The sequence below is a fragment of the Clavelina lepadiformis genome, chromosome 9 (assembly GCF_947623445.1).
Source record: "Clavelina lepadiformis chromosome 9, kaClaLepa1.1, whole genome shotgun sequence".
Classification (NCBI taxonomy): Eukaryota; Metazoa; Chordata; class Ascidiacea; order Aplousobranchia; family Clavelinidae; genus Clavelina; species Clavelina lepadiformis.
The window spans coordinates 5,433,524-5,454,146 of NC_135248.1; the positions used below are offsets into that span (position 1 = coordinate 5,433,524).

A 20,623-nucleotide genomic window follows, 5' to 3' on the forward strand; every position below is an offset into this window, starting at 1 on the left:
TTCATAAAAAAGTAAAAAACATCGTCTAAGTCTGTTGGTGTACTCATCAATTTTATTAGGTTAAGCAACACAATTCGATAAGGGTTCATGAATAAGGTCATCCGATACAGAATAAGTTGAAAAAGGCCACACGCCATGAAATTCAAAGAGGCAGATAATTGACTTTGATATTAACAGCACGCCATTCTATTGTTGGCAGACAATACTATTTGCGATATTTACATTTTACCTTCACCAAACATAATACATATTAACAAAAAGTAGTGAGTCTCAATTCGAATTGTAAGTGGCATTCCAACTTAACAGCATTAGACTTACAAAGTAATAAACAAAAAAAGTTGCAGATTTACCAAAGTGAGTAATTAATTTCTGAGCTAGTTAGGTACCGAGAATAATCATAAAGTACAGCTGCACGTTATCGTATTTAGTTGTGCATTGTCTGTCTCGTTTATTTGGCACTTGCCTCGTGAAGCAAATCGAGTGAATCGTTTTTTTAACATCTATACTCAGCGCATATGTTTTCGGGACCAGTGCGGCTAATTTGATGTTTTTGGTCCGCAATAAAATCGTACTGCAAATTGCTAATTACACGAAAATTTATTGCTGTTATTTAAAACTTTTATTATTACTAAGTGTAGGTAGGTACCATCTTCCATCCAAGTGTGACTTATTGCAAGTTGATGCACAAGCAAACTTGTATTTGAAAAGTTTCCAAATAAGTGCGCCTAATCAGGACGTTTGACCACAATTGTTTAATTGAAAAAATGGCTAATAAAATTTCTCTTCTCTGGCATACCGCGTAATGAGGTTTTGTCCATTTTGTACATTGACCATGTATGTCCCCATTCTGTACGTAACGTTAACAACCTTCCTCATTTTTTTCATTCCATGGCTTGGTTGTCTGAATGCTATAAAGGAAGTTTAAGATTAGTTGACAACACTTCAAGTTTAATGATGTATTATAAAGTTGATCTGAAATCTTATGGCTGTGTATCTACACCCATGCCCTAGCTTGTACGCAATGATAATAACAGCTGTCATACTTTCAGGTCTGGGGTTATGACAAAGCTGTAGATCAAACTATATGCATCGCAATGATTGAATGTTCCATAGTTTTTGACATTAACTGATACAACCTGCATTTACTATTTTTGTTAGGGTGATTGTGTTTATTGTTTTAAAATTAATTTGTGATAAAAATGTCTTGTAATGAAGAAGATTATTCATCTGAGGATGATGGTGATTACATTCCTGAAGGTTTGTGTTTAATTATAAATGTTGAGTTTTTTAAGCTTTGTTAATATTTTAACACTTATAACAACTACTGTTTTTGTCCTCACTGTTCCAATGTTTAAAAATAAAACAAATGGAATTGATTTTATTAAAATGTTCCTTAAACTTGGCACTGTATCTGTATGCATAAAGTTTGTCTTCTGGGCAAGACACACTACTGGTAAAAATTTCATGTCATAGCATTTTAAACACTAAAGTATGGGTAAACTTACCAAATTTTATGTATTGGTACTGGTACATTGTTTTCATTTTGTTATTGCTGAGTAATATATTTGACGTATGTTTGTTATACTAACAGTATAGCTTGTCCATTAAACTGTGTTGTAACATATGCAGTGACTGTGAGAATTTTTTTTTATAACATTAGACCATTCGAACAGTGAAAGCGAAGACGAAAACGATAGCCATGAAAATAACCAAAATTGTAAAATAAACAGGTATATATGTTTTGGTAGTTGATTGATTTTGTATATTTCCAGAAAAAGTTTATACACGGGCACATAGAAAACATTTTTGTTGATTTGTATTTTTAAAATGGTAATGACTATTTATGAAGTCTGGCACGTATATGTTCCATATATATATATTTGACAGCAACATCGCATATATATGAATAAGATGCACCTCAGTTATTTCAAGATAACCATGAAATCTGTTTTTCATGCGTCTATAAAAACATATATCCAGTTGAAGAATGAAAAACATAGTTTTTTCTTTGAGATTGTTTTTCAGTTATATGTTACAACTTCTTTACAGTGATGACAATGTTGACAAAACCAAGGTGGATGAAATATGGCAGAGTTTTAGAAATGATCTGAAAAATGATAAAAAGCTTTGTGAAACTACAAAAGAGAATGACACCGCTGAGGTTTTAAATCTATTATTGTAGAAATATTTATGCTGTTCTTGCAGTTGCTATACATGTTATTAAGTTTCGCGGATTTTAAGTGTCGTGGGAGATCAGTGGTCATTAGATGTAAGAAAAAACGTTACTGCGTATTCCACTGGTTCTTAACCTTGTCGAAGGTATTAAACTGTGTAAGTTTTTCACATACATCTACGGAACCCTTAGCCAAAATTCAAATTTATACATCATACACATCACACACTTGGCATGTGTGTCCTGGTCTTTGTTGAATCCCAGAGACTGACTCACCAATCACCATACCCGGTTTAAGAACTGCTGGCGTACTCAATTTATTTTATAAATCAACAATATGCTGACATTTTTAGAATATATCTTAACTTTTTTATTTATTTTAGCCAACCTCTTCAAGTAAGATAGACGATTGCAATCCCAAAACAGAAAGTGACTGTAAAGCTGAAACAAAGAGGGAAATAGCATCATCGTCTAAAAATAATTCCGCCACTGGTGAAGTAGCAGCCTTGCCAGAGAAAGACACTGTTACTATCACGAAAGTTTATGATTTTGCTGGAGAAGAAGTCAAGTTAGTAAGCAGAGTTAATGTATTTTGTTAAATGATGTGTACTTAGGGTTAGACTAATATCTAAAGGGGAAATCTTTGACAGATTACTTAAGTAGGCAGCAGAACATATATTCTAGTCATATGTTTTTCACTGACATTTTTTCTACCAGAATATTTCCTTTCAGAGTTACCAAAGAAGTAAAAAGAGATTCCATGGAAGCACAAATCCACTTGAAGTCACAAGCACCCACCAAACTTACGGGGTAAAATTACAGGTTTTCATGCAAACAAAGAAAAGAAGAGATATTTTCATCTATTTTTTATTTGTAACTGTTTCTTATTTACAAGACTACAACTTAAAAGGCACAAAAAATTTTTCTAACAGATTTGGTAAAGTTGGTGCATTGCACAAAAGACCTGGTGGTGGGCTTGGCAGTGTCCTTGGTAAGCTTGGGAAGAAACCAAAATTGAGCACATTGGTAAGAGTCATTTGTTGTTGGTTAGGAATTCTGCACATGGTTGAAAACGTGCTTAACTGGTCAAAATTGCAATTACTTGCGTTACTTGTATCAAAGACTTAACTTGGATCAGTTATGAATTACTTATTCTTATTAATTTATTATTAAGTCAAAAATCGGTTTTCTTTTGGTCAAACACATATGTCTAGATGAAATTATCTAGTCTATGCAAAACACTTTAAGAACCATAGAATATGATGTAAAAGGATGCAGTTTATTAATAAACACTCACAGCACAAGTGAATGAAGCCGATTTTGTAGAAATTTGAATCATATTTTGTTGAAAAAAACGAAAATATACTTTGTTTCGAATATTAATTGCATCCATTCCTATTTAACAATGACTGCTGTCACTTTTTCCGAAAGACTCAACTTGACGACGCGAGATTGTTGATTTGGTTAAGACTTTGTAACTGATATAGCATTAACTTTTTTTACTAAAGGAGAAGTCAAAGCTGGATTGGGACCAATATAAAGAGGAAGAGGGAATTCAGGAAGAACTGCAGAATTACAATAAGGGAAAGGAAGGGTAATGATTGAATTTGGTGGGAAAAGTTGTCTATCAAGCAAAAACGTTAATCCATGATTATTTACAGATATTTAGAGAAAGTATCATTTTTGGAAAGAACTGAAATGCGGGAATTCTACAAAGAACGAGATATGAGACTAAACAAGACTGGGATGAAAAGATAAGCTAGTAAGTCATCCCAGGATAACCCCCAAGCTGATTACAGTGCTGACTCGTGGCTAAAGAGATGGCAGCTGTCGGCACATGACAAAGGACAGTGATTGGTCAACGCAATACCAAAACAATGCGTTTTTGTGAATATGACGAACAATTTTAACCCATTGTTGTTTTATGCGTTTGTTACTTCATCGTGTGGATGAAAACACTCAATTTTGAACCTGCTTTCTGTCTTGCTGAGATCTCAATTCTGTAAGTTTTATGGAAACTTTGTGAATTAAACAGAAGACAGCAAAGTTTTTGGCAGTGGTGCTGAAATTTTATATAAACAAATAGCCTACTGAACAAGAAGTTAAAAGCAGTACAAAGCTACAAATGTTGTTCATAAACGTCTGATTATAAGCATGCTATTGTGAAAAAGATAGCCTAATACTAGTGAATACGTTTACTCAGTTGCGCAATGGCAAGAGCTGGATTGGTTTCCTTCAACATCCTTCGGTGTCCTGCTAGAAGCTTCTACTATCATTGTGATTCGGCGCACGTTAGCCCATGTGACAGAAACGAGCTTTTAGCCATGTTGTCATGGTTGGCATCGATCTGGGCTAAAAAAAGGACGACCAGGAAACAAAAGAAAGATAAAGCCTTAAACAGTGCACACCAGGAGAAGGTAATTAATGTTTCTAAAAGAAAACGAGGCATTACTTTCATGTTCTTAATTTTAGTCCAAAATGATGTACTAAAGGTGTCGAAATGCCCAAAATAGGGAACTCTGCCCTAAAAATAAGAACGCAAGGAGGACGTTTCTCAGTAAAAAAGACAAGAATATTTTCTAAGACACAGACCTTCATAGTTAGGACAAGTCTTAGAAATAAGGACGGTATGGCAACCCTACATATAGGCATTTGAAGATACTAGGGGAAATGATTGCACTTTTGTAATCTGAAGATTACAAAAACTATACCGGCGGTATAAGGCCTAACGTTGGCTAGTTGCAATTGCAACTATATACATGTGGCCAACCCACATTTCAAGAACTGTATTGACCCTTGCGTTTATAAAGCGACTTTTGGATATAACTTCTTTTTGTTGTACAGTAGGTAATCTGTAATGTATTTTGTCTATGGTGGTACTAATTAAGCGGGTTAATTTATTATCCATGTTGGCCTACATACATATGTTTTAATATTTGTATTTACAGATCTTTGAAACTTTTGTTGATACAGTTTTCGCTGTGTAATAAATAGCTCCTACGAATCGTAGACGTCATTTTGCTTTTAATTGACCTGCCCAGTAAGAAGATATATATACCAATTTTTTCAGGATTTGCTTTTTCTATTTTGTTGTGGTGCTTCTTCTTGTCATGTTTTACACAACAACAGCAAATGGAGTTACGGTGTCACCCGTTTTCGATATCTTATTTCCAGTCGTGTAATACAGGGGGATCGCTGTCCCCTATCGAGCATGCATATTACACTACGTAACAAAATTTGAAAAAAATTTTTGTTTGGCTACATTTATTAAGTGTATCTGTATGATTTTCAAGCGCTGATTTCAAAAATGCTATCAGTTTTTTTCTATCATCGATCGTTTTCAAAATACAAAAATTTCCGTTTTTTGTGATTTTCCATTAACTGTAGGTATTTTATGCGGTTATGATCTGTGTCTGTCAGCACTATCATGTTGTAAATGGGCGTCCTATTTACTTGAGAAAGTGAATGGGAGTGGAACTTTGAAATGCAAACAAATGTGCTTTTATTTCTTATCTCAGTTTTCATTTTATCTCAGCCTGTTAAATTCAGTATAGTCTCATTAGAAAGTCATGTTTAGTGTTTACAGAGAGATGTATGTCATATGATTACATTTTGTAGAGTTAAGTCTTGTGTAAATCTTAGATTCAGTTCATCTTTTAAATAGTAGAAATCAAAATGTCTAGTAGACAGTGCAAAAATTTAAGTAAGAGTACTGCCTCCCCCGCAGGAATAGGCACTTGGGGTTTTCTGTCTATTTTGACGTTTTTGAAGACCTTTGCTTTTGCAAAGATGTAGAAGGCCTGTTTGGTGCTGTTGGAATAGATCATGATCCTACTCAGTGGCGGCGTTTCATTGACAGTTCTACCAAAAGTCTTAACCAGTGTTACTTCACAATGGCAACATATACCCATCAATTCCACTTGCTTATTCCTTACAGATGAAACAAGATTATGAAAACGTCAAGCAACTGCTCATTAAAATCAACTACACTCAGTTTAAGTGGTATGTTTGTGGTGACTTTAAAATGTTGGGAATTTTGCTTGGTCTGCAGGGTGGTTACACAAAATACTCTTGCTTTTTGTGCTTGTGGAATAGTAGAGCTGACGGTCAGCACTATGAGATGAGAAAATTAATGGCCGACACGGGAAAAACTAAACCCAGGAATGTACAACGTTATTAGGGAACCTCTTGTAAGCCGGGAAATAGTTTTACTGCCTCCACTTCATATCAAATTAGGTCTGGTAAAACAGTTTGTCAAAGCTTTGAATTTTCAAGGACAAATTTTTCAAGAAATCTGTTCAATGTTTCCCAGACCATCACTTGCCAAATAAAAGGAGGAATATTTGTTGGTCCTCAGATAAACACAATGTTAAAGTGTAAAAGCTTGGAAGAAAAAATGAATGAAACAGAAAAGGAAGCGTGGCAAGCATTTCGAGGTGTGTTTGATGAATTTTTGGGAAATAAAAGGGACAGAAATTACAAAGAGTTGGTGGAGAAACTGATCAAAAGTTACCAAAACATGGGTGTCGCATGTCTGTCAAACTTAATTTTTTATGTTCGCATCTGGATTTTTTTCAAGAAAATCTAGGTGGCTTCAGTGAGGAGCACGGTGAGAGACTCATCAGGATATTGAGCCAATGGAAAAACTATATAAAGGCCGCTGGGATAGTGTAATGATGGGAAAATACATTTGGTCCTTAGTAAGGCAAGACAGGAGTAGTCATAAAAGAAAAACTCGCTCAAAAGTACATTTTTGAACGACTCTTACTGTTTGACAAAACTATGTTACATTTATCTTCAAGCCTTCCTTATTAACGTTTTTAAACTAGTTTTTGCGTTTAATAAACCAAACGGAACCTTGATGTGGAGCTAAAATCTACTACAAGAGTAGAACACGATTTGCTGTACTTACAGCTACATCAAAACTTGAATATCTCAAAAAGTAACGATGGTACGAAAAAACTAACTGGATTTTTGAACTCAGCACCCAAAAATTCATAAAGGGGCATTAAAAAAAGTAGCCAAACAAAAATTGTGTTACGTAGTGTTATTGGAGTGCAATTTCCTCAGCCCGAGGATGAAGATTACCAAACCATTTCTTGGATACGGCAAAAGTTGAGACGTTCGGTCCGAAACGATAGATTTTTGGCGTTACCAAAGAACCCACATAAAAATGTCAAAAATCAAAGCACCACTCGGATTTTAATTGGCCACTGTCACTTTATGGTCGTGTGGCCGCAAGGTCACTCACTATGTAACCATGTTGCATTCCTGGCTTGCTGAACTATTTCTCTGATGACACCGTGAGGGATGATTGTGTGAGTTATGAGAAATCTAATTAGTACTCAGTCATCTAATTAGTCTAATTTAATACATGCTCTAGCCTACTATTCCGAGTTTGGCATTTTTGAGGCAATTAAATTCTGACTGTTACGTCACGAGTCATGGGTTGTTTTATAAATGCTGAAATTTGATTTTGGGATCTTGTGATACATTTGTTTACCAAACTTAAATTCTCGTTAATGACGTACAGATAAATTACGCAAACTTGAGCTGGTGTGACTGCTATATATACTGAGGTATTGTTTGCAATCTTTCCTTTTCCTTGTTACTGCACAATGTAACGTTCAGTAAGCTTTGCCCAAAAGCGTAAGCCTTTGTGTCTGACAATAAATAAAAATAAGAATTTTATCATTTAGTAATATGTATAGACAGAATTCCAGCAACAAACAGCATTGTCACGCCGTTTGAGAAATGAGAGCTCATACCATCGAAGCAGAAGTAAAACAAGTTGTCAACCTTCAATCGTCCTCGCTCATATTCTAGCAATTAACGCCAGCACACGCGGTCATTCTGACAGATGAGTTTGTTGTGTAATACTTCACACGAGTAATGCACAAACGAAATATTAATTTGTCATAACGGTTTCCAGCCAGGATTTCCAACCTGTACGTGTTAAGGTGGAGCTGCTTCATGTCTCATTTCACCTTGTCCTGGACGCGCCCGAGAGGTCAACTGATGGTCCTGGAGCCAGAGACGAGTTCGCCATAAAAGATCTCGATGTCCCGACTATCTGGATCGGTGTACTTTGGCGGACGAGGATAACCATTACGCTGGTGCACTGACTGCACTCCACTTCTGCTTCAGTACACGTCTGTTGCGCTACGTGGCTCTTTAAATGTGCCACAGATATAGCGTATGTGACAATCGTCTAATTTGTCTCCTGGCGCACATATGTGGACCATTGGTGTGAAATTGGTCTGGTTGTGAGATTGGTATGCGATTGGTGTGGTCTGTCAAGTAATGGATGTTCTAGGTTTAAACATAGTCTGTTTAATGTGGTTGCAGCCTTGTCATTCCGTGCTAATTAGAACTTTTTGTTCGAAGAATCCCTCGTTGCCACAGCGACAAGGCACCATTTTCTAAAATGTTTCATTGACTACCATTCCGTGGACCGTCATGTTGTACGTTGATTGGATTTCGACTGATTTCTTGGTGCTTATGACCAGTCCAACTATTTCGTATCAATTTGCAAAACCATCTCAACTTCTCTCAGCAAGACTGAAAAGAAGAAACCAAAAAAGTTTGGGTGCTATAGGGACATATCGTTGTTTAAGGTCGAAGGCTTTGTCAAGTCAACAAAGGCAATGCACAAAGAACGTTGAATTTCTCGATATCTTTCCCCGGAGCGGGCGGATTGAAAAGGTCATGCCAATTGTTGACCTGTTGCTTCTAAAGCCGCATATGTATGTAAAATCATTATGTATAACCAGTTTTTAATCATCTAATCTCAGAAGATTTTCACTGGGTCTTGATGCCAAATCTCGTGCATCGGTGAACAATTTGGTGTTTTGGTTTGCGCGTCATCTTTCATCTGTTAGAATAGTGTAACACTGCACGTCATCAAAAATTTAAATTATTGCACTGCCCAGTGTTTTTTTCTATCATTGAACAATGGCGCAAATAGTTCTCAAAATAGGAAAATAGAATCCGTGTCTGCTTTGTTTCGCAACCACTACCTCCATGCCTGTAGGTAAATTTTATACAACGTTGTTTGTACACACACAGCTTTATTGTGCCATGAAATCCAATGTTTCTCGGAAGTGTTAAAAATAACTTTCCGCATTGACTCTCCATGGCCCCACGACCCTGGCAGCTCCTTGGATTGCTCGGCGCCTCCTCTTTAGACGTCCTTAGAAGTTTCTACCTCCACCATATGGCGATCTATTCCTCCAAGGCCAGGATCGAACCTGGAACCTATGGAACCGACTGCAGTGTCTATGCACACGAGCTACGAAGTGGCACATGCAAACAAAGTAGTTTAACAAGAACGATGCTTCGGTAGTTTCGTTTGAAAAGAAAATATATACATTTGGCTTCAAAGGACCTGAACCCAGAACCTTTACGAGTTTCGTGAAAAATATCGCGAGCTATCCCAGTCCTACATTACAGCGCGAGAAACTTCAGGCCAAATTTTCTCATCAATTGACAGGCTTGTCCATGGGACATTTTTTTCTGTCCCATCCCATAGCAATTCATGCCTGTCCCATCCCATCCCATGGGATTCCCATCAAAATACAATTCAATAAATGTTATTAAATTTATGGAAATTTAAGTCTAATGTCTATTAGAATTGACTACATGTAAGGTACCTGTACCGAATAAGGCCCACCTAACACTTTTTTGAAAATAACTCAAGAACCATAAATGAGAATAGACTGAAAAATCGTATTCTATTAGTGAGGGTATATGACTACAACATATTCAAACCACAATAACTGACAACCCCTCAAAAAAATTTTATAAAGAAATTAAAAATTCCAAAAAATGGGCCTTATTAGGCCCACCAATTTTGTGAGTATTTTGATACAAAACATAGTAATAGACAACATATAACATTATTAGAAATTTCACATTTTAAGTTGTACAAACATTTAAAAAGATTCCACTAGGCGCATCAAAGTAATTGCAACAATTTGCCAACTGATGACTGGAACCACTCTTGAAGTCTGGACATCAATTAGCCAAGCATCTTGTATGGGCCTTATTAGGCGCATGTGGCATCCACGAAAAAAACGTCACATTTTTATCATCAGAAAAGTTTTAGCAAAAAAAAGTGCATTATCCTTTTCAATACTAAGTTGGTTGTTACATGAAAACTTCAGCCGGCAGACAACAGTTCATTTAACCGGCCAAATTCTCACTTACTTTTTTTCTAAATTAACAAAACCACCTTAACTGCAAGTATCAAATTTTTGTTGTGCTCTAGCGAATCGGTTGATCACGTGACAAGGATGAAATCTGGTAAACCATCATGAATTTATATTAGTTTTTATGTAGGGACAAAATCTTTTATTTATTTGCACGGGTTTGCGAAATATGAGCAATGGGCCTTATTAGGGACCGGGCCTTATTCGGTACAGGTACCTTACAAAGAGAGATACAAAACGACAAAATTTATTGACTTTGTTTGTCTATCTATGACAATTTATTGTCAAATTATTAATTATGGGATGGGATGGGACAGGCATGTCTATCAATTCATGCCTGTCCCATCCCATCCCATACCATGGGACATTTCCCATGGACAAGCCTGTCAATTGAAGCAATAGGTTCTACAATCTACACGAACCGCTTCTTTAAAAAAAGTTTGATGTTGATATATATTTTCAACTTAACTGAAGGATACCGTTTCATAGCTCGGTTACAGCTGAAATTCATTCGGTGCAATGAGTGTCGGGTTCGAATCCCTTGCTGGTACCTTTTCTTTTTTCAAGAACAAACACCTGATGCCCGGTTAAATACGTAAATTTACCCTCGTCTACAGTTGCCACTTCGTAGCTCGTATTCTTCGACATTGCACTCGGTGCGATAGGTTCCAGGTTCGAACCCCGGCCATAAGCCATTCTAGCCCATTTCACGGCCATAAGCCGATTCAATTTTCAATTGCTGCTGTAAGCCGCGATAGATTAAACCCCGGCCGTAAGCCACTCTTAACCCAACAAAGGCCATAAGCCACTCTCAATCAATCCATGGCCTTAGGTCGCTCTGTGTCCTATCCCTCGGCCTTGGGCCACTCTAAACCCTTTACACCCCACCCCAACCCCACCCTCCCTTCCTAATCCCTTCTCTAACCCCAACCCCATAAGTAAGTTAACGGCCTTAAGCCACCAACAATATCTGGGACTGAGGCGCTGGCCGGGGATGCGGGTGAAGTGGCAACATAGTGGGAAGAAGTTTTCTACTCGGCACGGCGACTTCGAATGATGTATATTTAAAATTTGAACCAAAATAAAAAGGGTAGTTTAGCTTGGTTGTGAACGTTTTGCCTTATAGCATGAAGGTAGCGAGTTCGATTCCCGGCCATGAAGCAGCTGCAGAGAAAAAAGTTTTCCTTGCATGGTGGTTGAAAGCTTAGTTGGAATTTGATCATTAGCTTTTACTTTTTATTTTTACTGTTTAGTGCTAAAACGTTTTTTTATAAATCAGTGCCCACGAGGTTATAATAAAAATCACTATACTATGCTACTAATACTTCAGTACAATAATTATAATAATCAACACTTTACGTTTTATTAAACAGATGATTGACTATCTATATGTTATACCAGTTAGGTTAAGGAAAATGTAGCTTTAAAATTATGGTTTTTTAGCGAGATAGTGACAGCGTAAAGGAATTTCCGAGAATATAAAATTCAAAGAAAACATTATCATTGAAATATTCCACTGAACACATGAACAGAATGGATTCACCACAAAGAACAGAATTTAATTTTGCCAATTGTTTATCAATCATCTTTTTTATGAATACGCTGTAAACTTATTGTGGTATATATTTACCAAGAACCTGTTTTAGTGTTATTCGTAAGTCATAAGCTGCATAAACCCCTTTAACCTTTCTTTCCGGCGCCCCTGTGTATAAATATGGAAACGTTACTGTGCTGAAAAAAGGAACTTTTCCAGGAAGTGTCAGAATGTTGATATTTGATCGGAGAACCATTTCCTGGACCTGTAAAAATATTAATTGCTTGAGTTAAGACTTTTTTCCATTTTAAAATTTTGATAATTTTGAGAAAAGTTAAACCGGTATTTATAATTCCGAAATAAAGCTAATTTACAAGCTGGCTTTGTTACAAAAAATATAACCAGCCAAAGTCATATCAAACCAGTTTGAAAGATAACTTGCAATTACAGTACATAACCAGGCTAGCTTTACACCAGTTTAAATGCAAGTCGACAGGAATTGTTTACAATCAAATAAAAATATCAACTGGTCAGTCTTCAAGACTTGTCAATCGTCTAATACCTAATAATGTTAATACGTATACTATATGTATATACTGCAACTGTACACATAAAGATTATTTTTGAATTGTTTTTGTCATAAACATATTCGTCACTACAACAAAATAGTGAATGTTCAACTCACCAAACGTACCAAGGAGAGCTTTCACTCTCCGCTGTAATGTTGAGCTGATCAAGCCAACGCATAAGTTCTTTCAACTGCGACCTTCTCAGCCACCGTTAAACTGAAATGACCACAAGCTTCTTTATGCTCTTGGGACGTCAACTTACATTCCGCGCGTCGCGCGCTAATTACAGATGTTTTCATTTTTTCAACTAACCAATCAAACGTCTTCGCGATTAATCATCGCCAAATTTCCAATCAGCTCTTTTGTGGATACGTCATACGAGTTCCTTAAATTTACATTCATATTTCCCATGTTAACTAAATAAGGGATCGGTTGAATCGACCTGGACTATTAAGCTCCGATATAAAAGATGAAGTGGACCGGTCGTGATGGAACGAAGGCGGCTTAAGGCCCTGGACCCAGTTACTTTCTCCTGATATCGTTCTTTATCCACCCATGACCCGGCCGCGTATAGAGCATATTGAATGATATATATTTAAAATTTAAATAAAACAAAATAAAAGGGGTAGTGTAGCTTGGTTGTGAAAGTTTTGCCTTCTGGCATGAAGGTAGCGGGTTCACTTTCCTGCCATGAAGCCGCTATAGAGAAAAGTTTTCATTGCATCGTGGTTAAAAGCTCAGTTTGATCATCGGCGCCGTTTAGCGCTAAAACTTTTTATTATTCAGTGTCAACGAGACCAACGCTTTATCACCCGAAGCAAAAGCTTTCATTATGGGCATGGTTCATAGATAGGCTCCGAACTAATAATCGATGTTCAGCTTATCGACTTTGCAAACAATTTAATTCCATAAAATAAGCTTTAAGATTCAACTGTCAGACCAACAGTGACCAATCGCTGAAATCAAAACGAAAAAGCGCTTATAATCTGTTCAATATTTTGCTATGTCGTTATAAAATCCCTGGAAACAAACGACACCACATTGCTCCAATTTACTGTATAATTTATCATTGAAGGTACATCGGAACAATCGTTTTATAAACAAGTCAAGTATTTGTACAGTAGGTTAGTAGCCTATAACTTACTTTTTTCAAGCAAGAAACAAGATTATAACTAGGGCGATTATTTTTTGACCTAAAAATTGAAAAATTTGACAAATTTTGACATTAAAAAACTTTTTTTTGACAAATTTTGAAATATGAAAAACTCAAGTAGTTAAATTACGCAGTTTTGTACAAAAAGTTAAAATTTATTGTAGCAAAGAAGGGCAGAAATCTGAACACAGACCTAGCCTATTCTAAAAAGGGAAATGAGCTAATTACAAATCACTGCCAAAAAAACTGCAACTAAGACACCACAAAAACTCTTAAATACATTTGTCTAGACTCTAAACTAAAGATACATCCCCAGATAGCACAATAGCTGGAGGGCCAACGTCGGGCTGATAACTTGCTTCTGGCGGCCCACTACTGATAATCACTGAAGGGCCAACGCCTTTGCTTCCTTAATACCAGATTTCTTGGCAGCATCTAAAGCATAATGACATAAAAACTAAATATTGGAGTAAACATTATCGACAGATAATAGTAAATAACACTCACAAGTCACAATACATCTTAAAACAATGAAGCAGTAAGCAAACTAAAAAATCCAAGCAAACTCAATTTTGACTTATTCACCTATAACAGCTTTTGCGAGTTGTGATGAATGCATTCCTCTCTTGTGACCCTTTCCCATCCAATTAAGACTGGTTGCCAGTTCAGATGTCAGCAATTTGCTCAGAATCATGCTGATAACAACTTTCCCTGTTATGCCACCTATTGTTGCTAAATAGGAAATCAAAAAAATCCTGATAAGAATCAGTTGTTTGGTGGCATTATGTTACTGGTTACAAAGGTATAGTTTATTGTGACCATTCAAGTAATTACTGTGTTGTAACCATGCTTTTACATGGAAGCATTATCAAAGTTGTAAGTGAAAAAATGTCAGGGTAGTCCCCCATAGCAATTAGATTATAGAAATGAAAATATTCGATATTCGTATTATTATCAGTATATAACTTGGATATTAACCTACATATTGCACTTACAAGAACACTCGCTTGTGATTTCTCTGCCAGCAGTGATTCCACCCTATCAAAATCTTAAAATGAACCAATCGGCAAGTTGAAGTCTTCCACCGAAGAAGTTGACGGTATCTGCCCTTCAACAAATCGGCGATGAAGAGACCGAAACATTAGAGTGTTTTGTTATGCTTGTCCTCAAATTATTTCCAGTAAAAGAATAGTGGATTGTCTATCACTGTTCAAATATTTGCACAACATTACCAAGAGCTTGTGACATATATGATAATTGGTACCCTACCAAAGTATTTTACAAAAAAACTTTTACTTTACTCCTTTTTACATCTAGTTTTTCCAGGAAAATTTATTTAGTTCAGTACAACTTAAACTTACCTTTCTGTGAGCAATTGATGTGAAGCACTTGCCTGTTTATCATTTTGTTGAGAAGTCACAGAACTGCAAAAAACATGACATGTATATTGTTAGTTATCAAATGCTGCATTTAGTGAAATACGCATATTATAATGCTATGATATTGGCACCACAAAACAAAGATTGCAGTTAGTACAGTACTATAAACATTGCATATCAAAGTTATCTACCTTGATACTAGGATCGGTGTCGTAAAAGAAGTATTTGCATTGCCAAAACAAAAAAATTGGTAGCATAGCTTATCACCTCTAAATTTGGAAAAGATAAAATATATACTTTCATTTTTTCACCTTGATGTGAAGATTGGTAACTCTCATACGTAGCCCATATCTGTTTTAAAACATTACATAAAATTTATAATAACAGCAATATCAAGAATAATATATTCCTTATTTCCTGGGTGTTTGGCATTTCTGGAACAGGTGGTGGTGTTAAATGTTGTTATTAGTCAAACTAGAAACTATTGTACAATACAGGTGCAAAATTACACACCTTAACTCTATTTTACACGAGTGCCAGAGACACTCAAAATACACATGAGGGGCTTTTTGACCACCCCGTCTAAAATACATGTTTCGCTCAAGATAAAGTTACAAAACTTGGCAGTCTTGGACACCTAGCCTATTAATGAACCTCTTCAGATATTGACTTTGCTTGCGACTTGTATGCATGACGACTTGTATACACGACTTGTATGCATTTATTTCTTACATGGCACATTTTATATTGAGTTTTTGCCTCATTCAAAATATAGTGGATATCTTTTTCATGCCAAATGGTTTGAACTATAGGCTATACTTTTGTTGAATATTGATGTATAATCCTGAAACGGAAAATAAACTGCCTTACGTAAAATGACGCAGCATTAACTCGGCAAAACACACAGTGACAAAGGTCATTAGCTTATACCAAACTCTTTACGTAGCCTGGCGTACAGACAGAGATGCACATCAACTGATCAACCAGTCATGTGAATGCGCCTGTTTTATATTAAGATCTAACTGAACTGCAATTGGTGCATGTAACACTTGGATTTGCATCGAGTCTATAACCGCTTTTCAGCAGCATTACTAATAAACCGAACTACAATTTACAATCCACCAAGACACCAGTTTTTGCCTGCCTTCTTATCTTATGAATGTTACCGTCAACCGGGGTTACTATGATAAGATTCAGGACATTTCTTTGCCTCCTCTCTCACATGTTGCTCAAAAAGGGTCTGTTTCTTGAATGAGTAACACTTTGGTCCTAAGCTTCTCAAAAAAATAGAAAAAATTCATTTTTATGTTTTCACACTTTTTTTATTCAACTTTAAAAAATTATCGTAGTAGCCCCTGGGTTGGGGCTACTACGATAATACATTGTAAATACCTAAAATGTTCATTGTAGCCCTCCCTTGGGGCTTTTCTAATAGTTTTTTGCATTAAACAAAACATCACAGCAATAAAAAACATAAGTGTCAAAAAAACATTGTTAAGCACAGCTGCAATAATCGGAGGCACTCAATCCACCATTGTCTCTGAGGCAGATTTTGTGATACCACAAATCACAATTGTCACATCCCTCCCAATCCACATCTCTGCTTCTACCTCGTGGAGGGTCCAAGAGGTTGCAGATGACGCAAACTTCATGATGAAATTGCTGCTCCTGGAGTTATCTTGGGACCACGTTTTCTTGATGCTGTTTGTCTTGGTGAAATATATTCCTCAAGCATTGTGGCGACTGCATTACCAAGCACTTTTTGAACTGGCTGAGAATTGGCAGGTGGCAGTCGCTTCAGCACTTGCTCTCGGTCTTTTGGGAAAATTCCACAGGCTTTAAACCCTGCGACCAAATTTTGCTGCTTTTCGTTCAACCCATCACAGAGTCTTTTGAGCAACATAGGAAAAATATTTTTCGGAATGGAGTTTTTGGAACGACTCTCTTTCCTCCATTCTGCTAAAATTCGACGCCACATTCGTTTACCTGGCCCAAAGACACTGACGTCCAATGGTTGAAGGAGATGCGTCGCATTCGGAAGCAGGCTAACAAACTTAATGTCATTTTCCTCACAAGCCTTCAAGACTGTTTCACTAAAATGAGAGGCCAAGTTGTCACCCAGCATAATCTTGGTACCTGGAGTGTCCTTGACAGCTTCCAGAAACAAACCAAAAAACCATTTTTCAAACAAAGAAGCGTCAAACCAACCACTCACGGAATGGTCGTATAAAGCATTTTGGGGTCCATTTCGAGTCCACTCTGCATAAAGATTCTTTGACTTATAAACAGTCATTGGTGGCAAAAACTGCCCTGCACCATTTCCGCAAAACATTACGCTTATAGCCTGTTTGGACGAGGCTATTTTCCTTTCTACACGTCTCAGTCCGCCATAGTAGTATTACCATAGTTATTACCATAGTAGCCCCCAAAATCAAAGTAGCCCCGGTTGACGGTACATCCTCAATCCAAACTAGGCTATATACCTACTGCCCTACCGCATTGTTCAGACTAGAGTCACTAGTCTGCGAGCAGTGTTGCCACTCAAAAAAAGAAATTAACCCTACCAGCACACCTAAAAAAACCATACATCTCCCTACGCAGTTTGAACAAAAAAAAAGAAATTTTGGCAGTTTTATGGCACTTTATAACTACTTTAGTTTCAGTTCAAAAGCACCAGAACTAAAGTAGTTCAACATTTACTGACGTTTGTGTTTCCACTAATTGAATATATCAGTAATGTTGAATTTATAACAAGAGCAATAGCAGATAACATTCTTTGGTGCTTGTACTCAACAACTAAGTCAGAATATAAACCACCAGGGTTATCTTACCTCAATTTTCTGAATTTTAGTGGTGAAGCTGAGCCATACATGTTATCATACCCTATATACACCAAGCAAACTCTATCAAACTAAAGCAAGCCCATCATAAGACATCTTCTAACCCAAAAAATATTTAAAAAAAAATAAAACAACTCACAGTACGATACAGCATCACAGTAAACAACTCACAGTACGAAACATTCCTTTACAAGTACATCAGACTGCCAAATGTCATAACTAACATCACAAAAACATTAAACAATTGCAATATTAATTTTACAGTTAGTGGAATACTGTCTGCAAAACATTGAAGCACTTGTCATAGACTCATAGTGTTAAAATCACAGAAATGATAAATTACAACAAATTAGCTAGTTACCGTATCATACGTGCAAAGAGGCAGTGTTAACACAGTGTCTCATACCCACAGTTACTGTACCATTATCAAATGACAAACATTTATGAATATAAATCACAAAGTTGTCTAAGAAACTAATTAGGCAGTGATCTTCTGAGATCAAAAACAAAAAGGAAAATCATCATTGTCCATAAATTCCACCTCTTCCGCAGCAACACGATCATCAGCAGAATATTTATTCATATATGATCGTCTAGCACAGTGGTTCTCAAAGTTTTTTTCCGATTCCTCCTTTACCAACCTAAACACCGTCAATTCCTCCCACCAAAAAAATCACAAAAAATAATTGCCGAAATTTTGCACTACCTGAATATTGTCCCTGGATGATGTCTTTTGAGGATGTATCTCAGGAATAAAATTAAAAAGACATTAGGAAAGCAATTATTACTCGTTACTGTTGAGTTTTGCTAAAAATTACCGGTACTGTCCATTAGAAAAAACTAGCTAGCAGTCTATTTGTTCCCCTTTTTGAATGCTGCAGCTATTTACAAAATGAAAGCTATACAATTTAATATCAAACTAATCTAATAAACCTCCTAATCCTAATTTAATCTATCTAATCTACCTTACTTACTAGCTAGTTCTATACGTACCTTACTAACAATAAAGAGAAAACAATAGCCATCATGAAAAAAACAGACACGTTTATAACGTCAGTCACTGCAGTTCAGGAGCTTGTCCTCGCGCAATATTGCAGACATCTGAACAACCTCTTCGAGCGGATTTTTCTGTTACAAATAAAATTAAAAACTTATGGTTTTTTTCATCTTCAGTTTTTCTTCCCCAATTCCTCCCTGGAGCAAATTTCCTCACTGGAACTAAAAATTCCTCCTTTCGTGAGCCAAGTGGCCCGGTTTGAGAAGCACTGGTCTAGCATTTGCATGCAGCCGAGCTAGTCTTGGTGTGACCGTGACGTCAAAATTATCAGAAAATTTCTCACTCACTTTTATAATTGCCTCAAGAGTATTTACACCAAGATTGTTTCGCAGTTTGGTTTTGTTTAAGTTCAGCTTGGAGAATGTTCTTTCCACCACTGCAGTACTCTGTGGAAGAGTAGCTACCTGCAGCACAAATGTTGCCAGAGTTCTATAAGAATCAATTTTGCTCATAGCAAGCCAAAAATTTTCAAATGACTTGCCTTTCCATTGTCCAGAGATGATATTTTCATCTGCTAAAAGTGATCTCCATTCTCGGTCAATCTGCTGTGCATTAACATTGAGCATAGTTGTAATGCAAGGAAGTCCACTAGCAATCGTGGCTGCAGCAGTGATTGAAGAAGTTTCGTTAACAATAGCAGTTGGTTTGAAATGCGAAAGAGATTGGAGTACAGGGTCATCTAAATTGATCCTTCGATATAATTGCTTCACTGCCTCCCTATACCATTCCCTACATCTTTCCAAGAAACTTTCTTTCTGATGAGGTAGCAATTCTTTGATTGTGTCACTTGCCATCAAGCCTGGATAAACCTCTTGGATAGAAAGCCAGCGGGAGCTGTCGTCAACATTAAGATGGTGGATATGACTATCTTTGATATAAGATCGCTTCATAAAGTTCAAAGCAAACATTTTCATCACACGGACCACTTCGGGATAAAGATTGTGCAGCTGGCATTCATTGGATTGAAACAGACGATTCAACCCAGTGAGTTCATCTAAAACAAAGTTCATGAATTCAAAATTGGCCCTCAGATAAGGTGCTTTTAGACCATTGAACACTCTTTCAGCAGTTGCTGATTGATCCTCAAATACCTCTGCAGTAAAAAACAATTGCAGTGGTTTCCATTGTTCTACTATCCTTGAGGTGCACATTTGTAAAGAAAGCCACCGGGTTTGACACATTTTCAACATCTTGTGTGGTTCCGTTTTGCAAAAATGTTGAAATTCTTTCAATGACTCCTGTCTGCTGGATGAATTTTTAAAATAATTATAGATGTCTTGCACAAGTTGTTCAGCTGTTTTTGAAAGCTTTTTGCAAGCATGATTTGCCACTAGATGGATGCTGTGGCAATAACACTTCAATACAAAAATATCAGGAATCTTTTCTAACATCCGTGTTAAAAATGAATTACTACCACCTTGCATCAAATTTTCTCCATCTGAAGCATATCCAACCACTTGTTGCCATGTGAGTTTGTCTTTAACCAATGCTTCTTCCAAGGCAGCAAATAGAGCTTCTGCGTTTCCCCTTTTAGGCCTAATGAGTTGGTATAACTGTGTTCTTGGTGATCCATTGTATAAGTAGCGGACGTTTATACAAAAGATTTTATTCATTGATATATCTGATGCTTTATCACAGAGAATTGAAAAGCCTTTAGCTTATTGTAGCTCTTGAATTAACCTTTCATGAGCATCAACAGCTAGACATT

At 36.6% G+C, this 20,623-nt stretch overlaps 4 protein-coding genes and 1 long non-coding RNA gene across 6 annotated transcripts; 2 read left to right on the top strand and 3 right to left on the bottom strand.

Moving 5' to 3' along the window:
- The first annotated feature begins 1,129 nt into the window (after window positions 1–1,129).
- LOC143471051 (craniofacial development protein 1-like) lies at window positions 1,130–4,219 on the top strand. Its single transcript, XM_076969386.1, has 8 exons — window positions 1,130–1,257; window positions 1,661–1,730; window positions 2,050–2,161; window positions 2,557–2,741; window positions 2,906–2,983; window positions 3,106–3,199; window positions 3,682–3,767; window positions 3,835–4,219. The coding sequence occupies exons 1-8, from the start codon at window positions 1,200–1,202 to the stop codon at window positions 3,929–3,931; spliced, it is 780 nt and encodes a 259-aa protein (XP_076825501.1). The 5' UTR covers window positions 1,130–1,199; the 3' UTR covers window positions 3,932–4,219.
- LOC143471052 (uncharacterized) lies at window positions 4,055–5,672 on the top strand. Its single transcript, XM_076969387.1, has 2 exons — window positions 4,055–4,175; window positions 4,377–5,672. Exons 1-2 carry the CDS (start codon window positions 4,123–4,125, stop codon window positions 4,684–4,686), a joined length of 363 nt encoding a protein of 120 aa, XP_076825502.1. The 5' UTR covers window positions 4,055–4,122; the 3' UTR covers window positions 4,687–5,672.
- Window positions 5,673–11,649: 5,977 nt separating this feature from the next.
- LOC143470905 (uncharacterized) lies at window positions 11,650–15,691 on the bottom strand. Of its 2 annotated transcripts, none has more exons than XR_013119424.1 (6): window positions 15,330–15,691; window positions 15,001–15,063; window positions 14,635–14,845; window positions 14,225–14,371; window positions 12,603–14,074; window positions 11,650–12,182 (listed from the first exon to the last, which is right to left on the bottom strand). It is a non-coding gene; the product is annotated as an uncharacterized LOC143470905 (long non-coding RNA). The 2 variants fall into 2 exon arrangements; XR_013119423.1 differs by having other exon boundaries at window positions 11,651–12,182; window positions 15,210–15,691.
- Window positions 15,692–16,384: 693 nt separating this feature from the next.
- On the bottom strand, window positions 16,385–18,451 carry LOC143470904 (uncharacterized). The gene is made up of 2 exons (XM_076969198.1): window positions 16,629–18,451; window positions 16,385–16,522 (listed from the first exon to the last, which is right to left on the bottom strand). The coding sequence occupies exon 1, from the start codon at window positions 17,348–17,350 to the stop codon at window positions 16,667–16,669; it is 684 nt and encodes a 227-aa protein (XP_076825313.1). The 5' UTR covers window positions 17,351–18,451; the 3' UTR covers window positions 16,385–16,522; window positions 16,629–16,666.
- Window positions 18,452–18,911: 460 nt separating this feature from the next.
- On the bottom strand, window positions 18,912–20,623 carry LOC143470778 (uncharacterized). Its single transcript, XM_076969045.1, has 2 exons — window positions 19,203–20,623; window positions 18,912–18,986 (listed from the first exon to the last, which is right to left on the bottom strand). Exons 1-2 carry the CDS (start codon window positions 20,526–20,528, stop codon window positions 18,912–18,914), a joined length of 1,401 nt encoding a protein of 466 aa, XP_076825160.1. The 5' UTR covers window positions 20,529–20,623.

Bases quoted from the DNA above. Each gene is read 5' to 3' on its own strand.
- LOC143471051 (XM_076969386.1), top strand. From the start codon at position 1,200: ATGTCTTGTAATGAAGAAGATTATTCATCTGAGGATGATGGTGATTAC. The intron at 2,984-3,105 runs GTAAAATTACAG...TTTTTCTAACAG, and splicing joins GCACCCACCAAACTTACGGG to ATTTGGTAAAGTTGGTGCAT. The intron at 3,200-3,681 runs GTAAGAGTCATT...TTTTTACTAAAG, and splicing joins AACCAAAATTGAGCACATTG to GAGAAGTCAAAGCTGGATTG.
- LOC143471052 (XM_076969387.1), top strand. From the start codon at position 4,123: ATGAAAACACTCAATTTTGAACCTGCTTTCTGTCTTGCTGAGATCTCA. The intron at 4,176-4,376 runs GTAAGTTTTATG...ACGTTTACTCAG, and splicing joins CTTGCTGAGATCTCAATTCT to TTGCGCAATGGCAAGAGCTG.
- LOC143470904 (XM_076969198.1), bottom strand. From the start codon at position 17,350: ATGTTTTGCGGAAATGGTGCAGGGCAGTTTTTGCCACCAATGACTGTT.
- LOC143470778 (XM_076969045.1), bottom strand. From the start codon at position 20,528: ATGAATAAAATCTTTTGTATAAACGTCCGCTACTTATACAATGGATCA. The intron at 18,987-19,202 runs GTGAGTGAGAAA...TATTTGTAACAG, and splicing joins CTCTTGAGGCAATTATAAAA to AAAAATCCGCTCGAAGAGGT.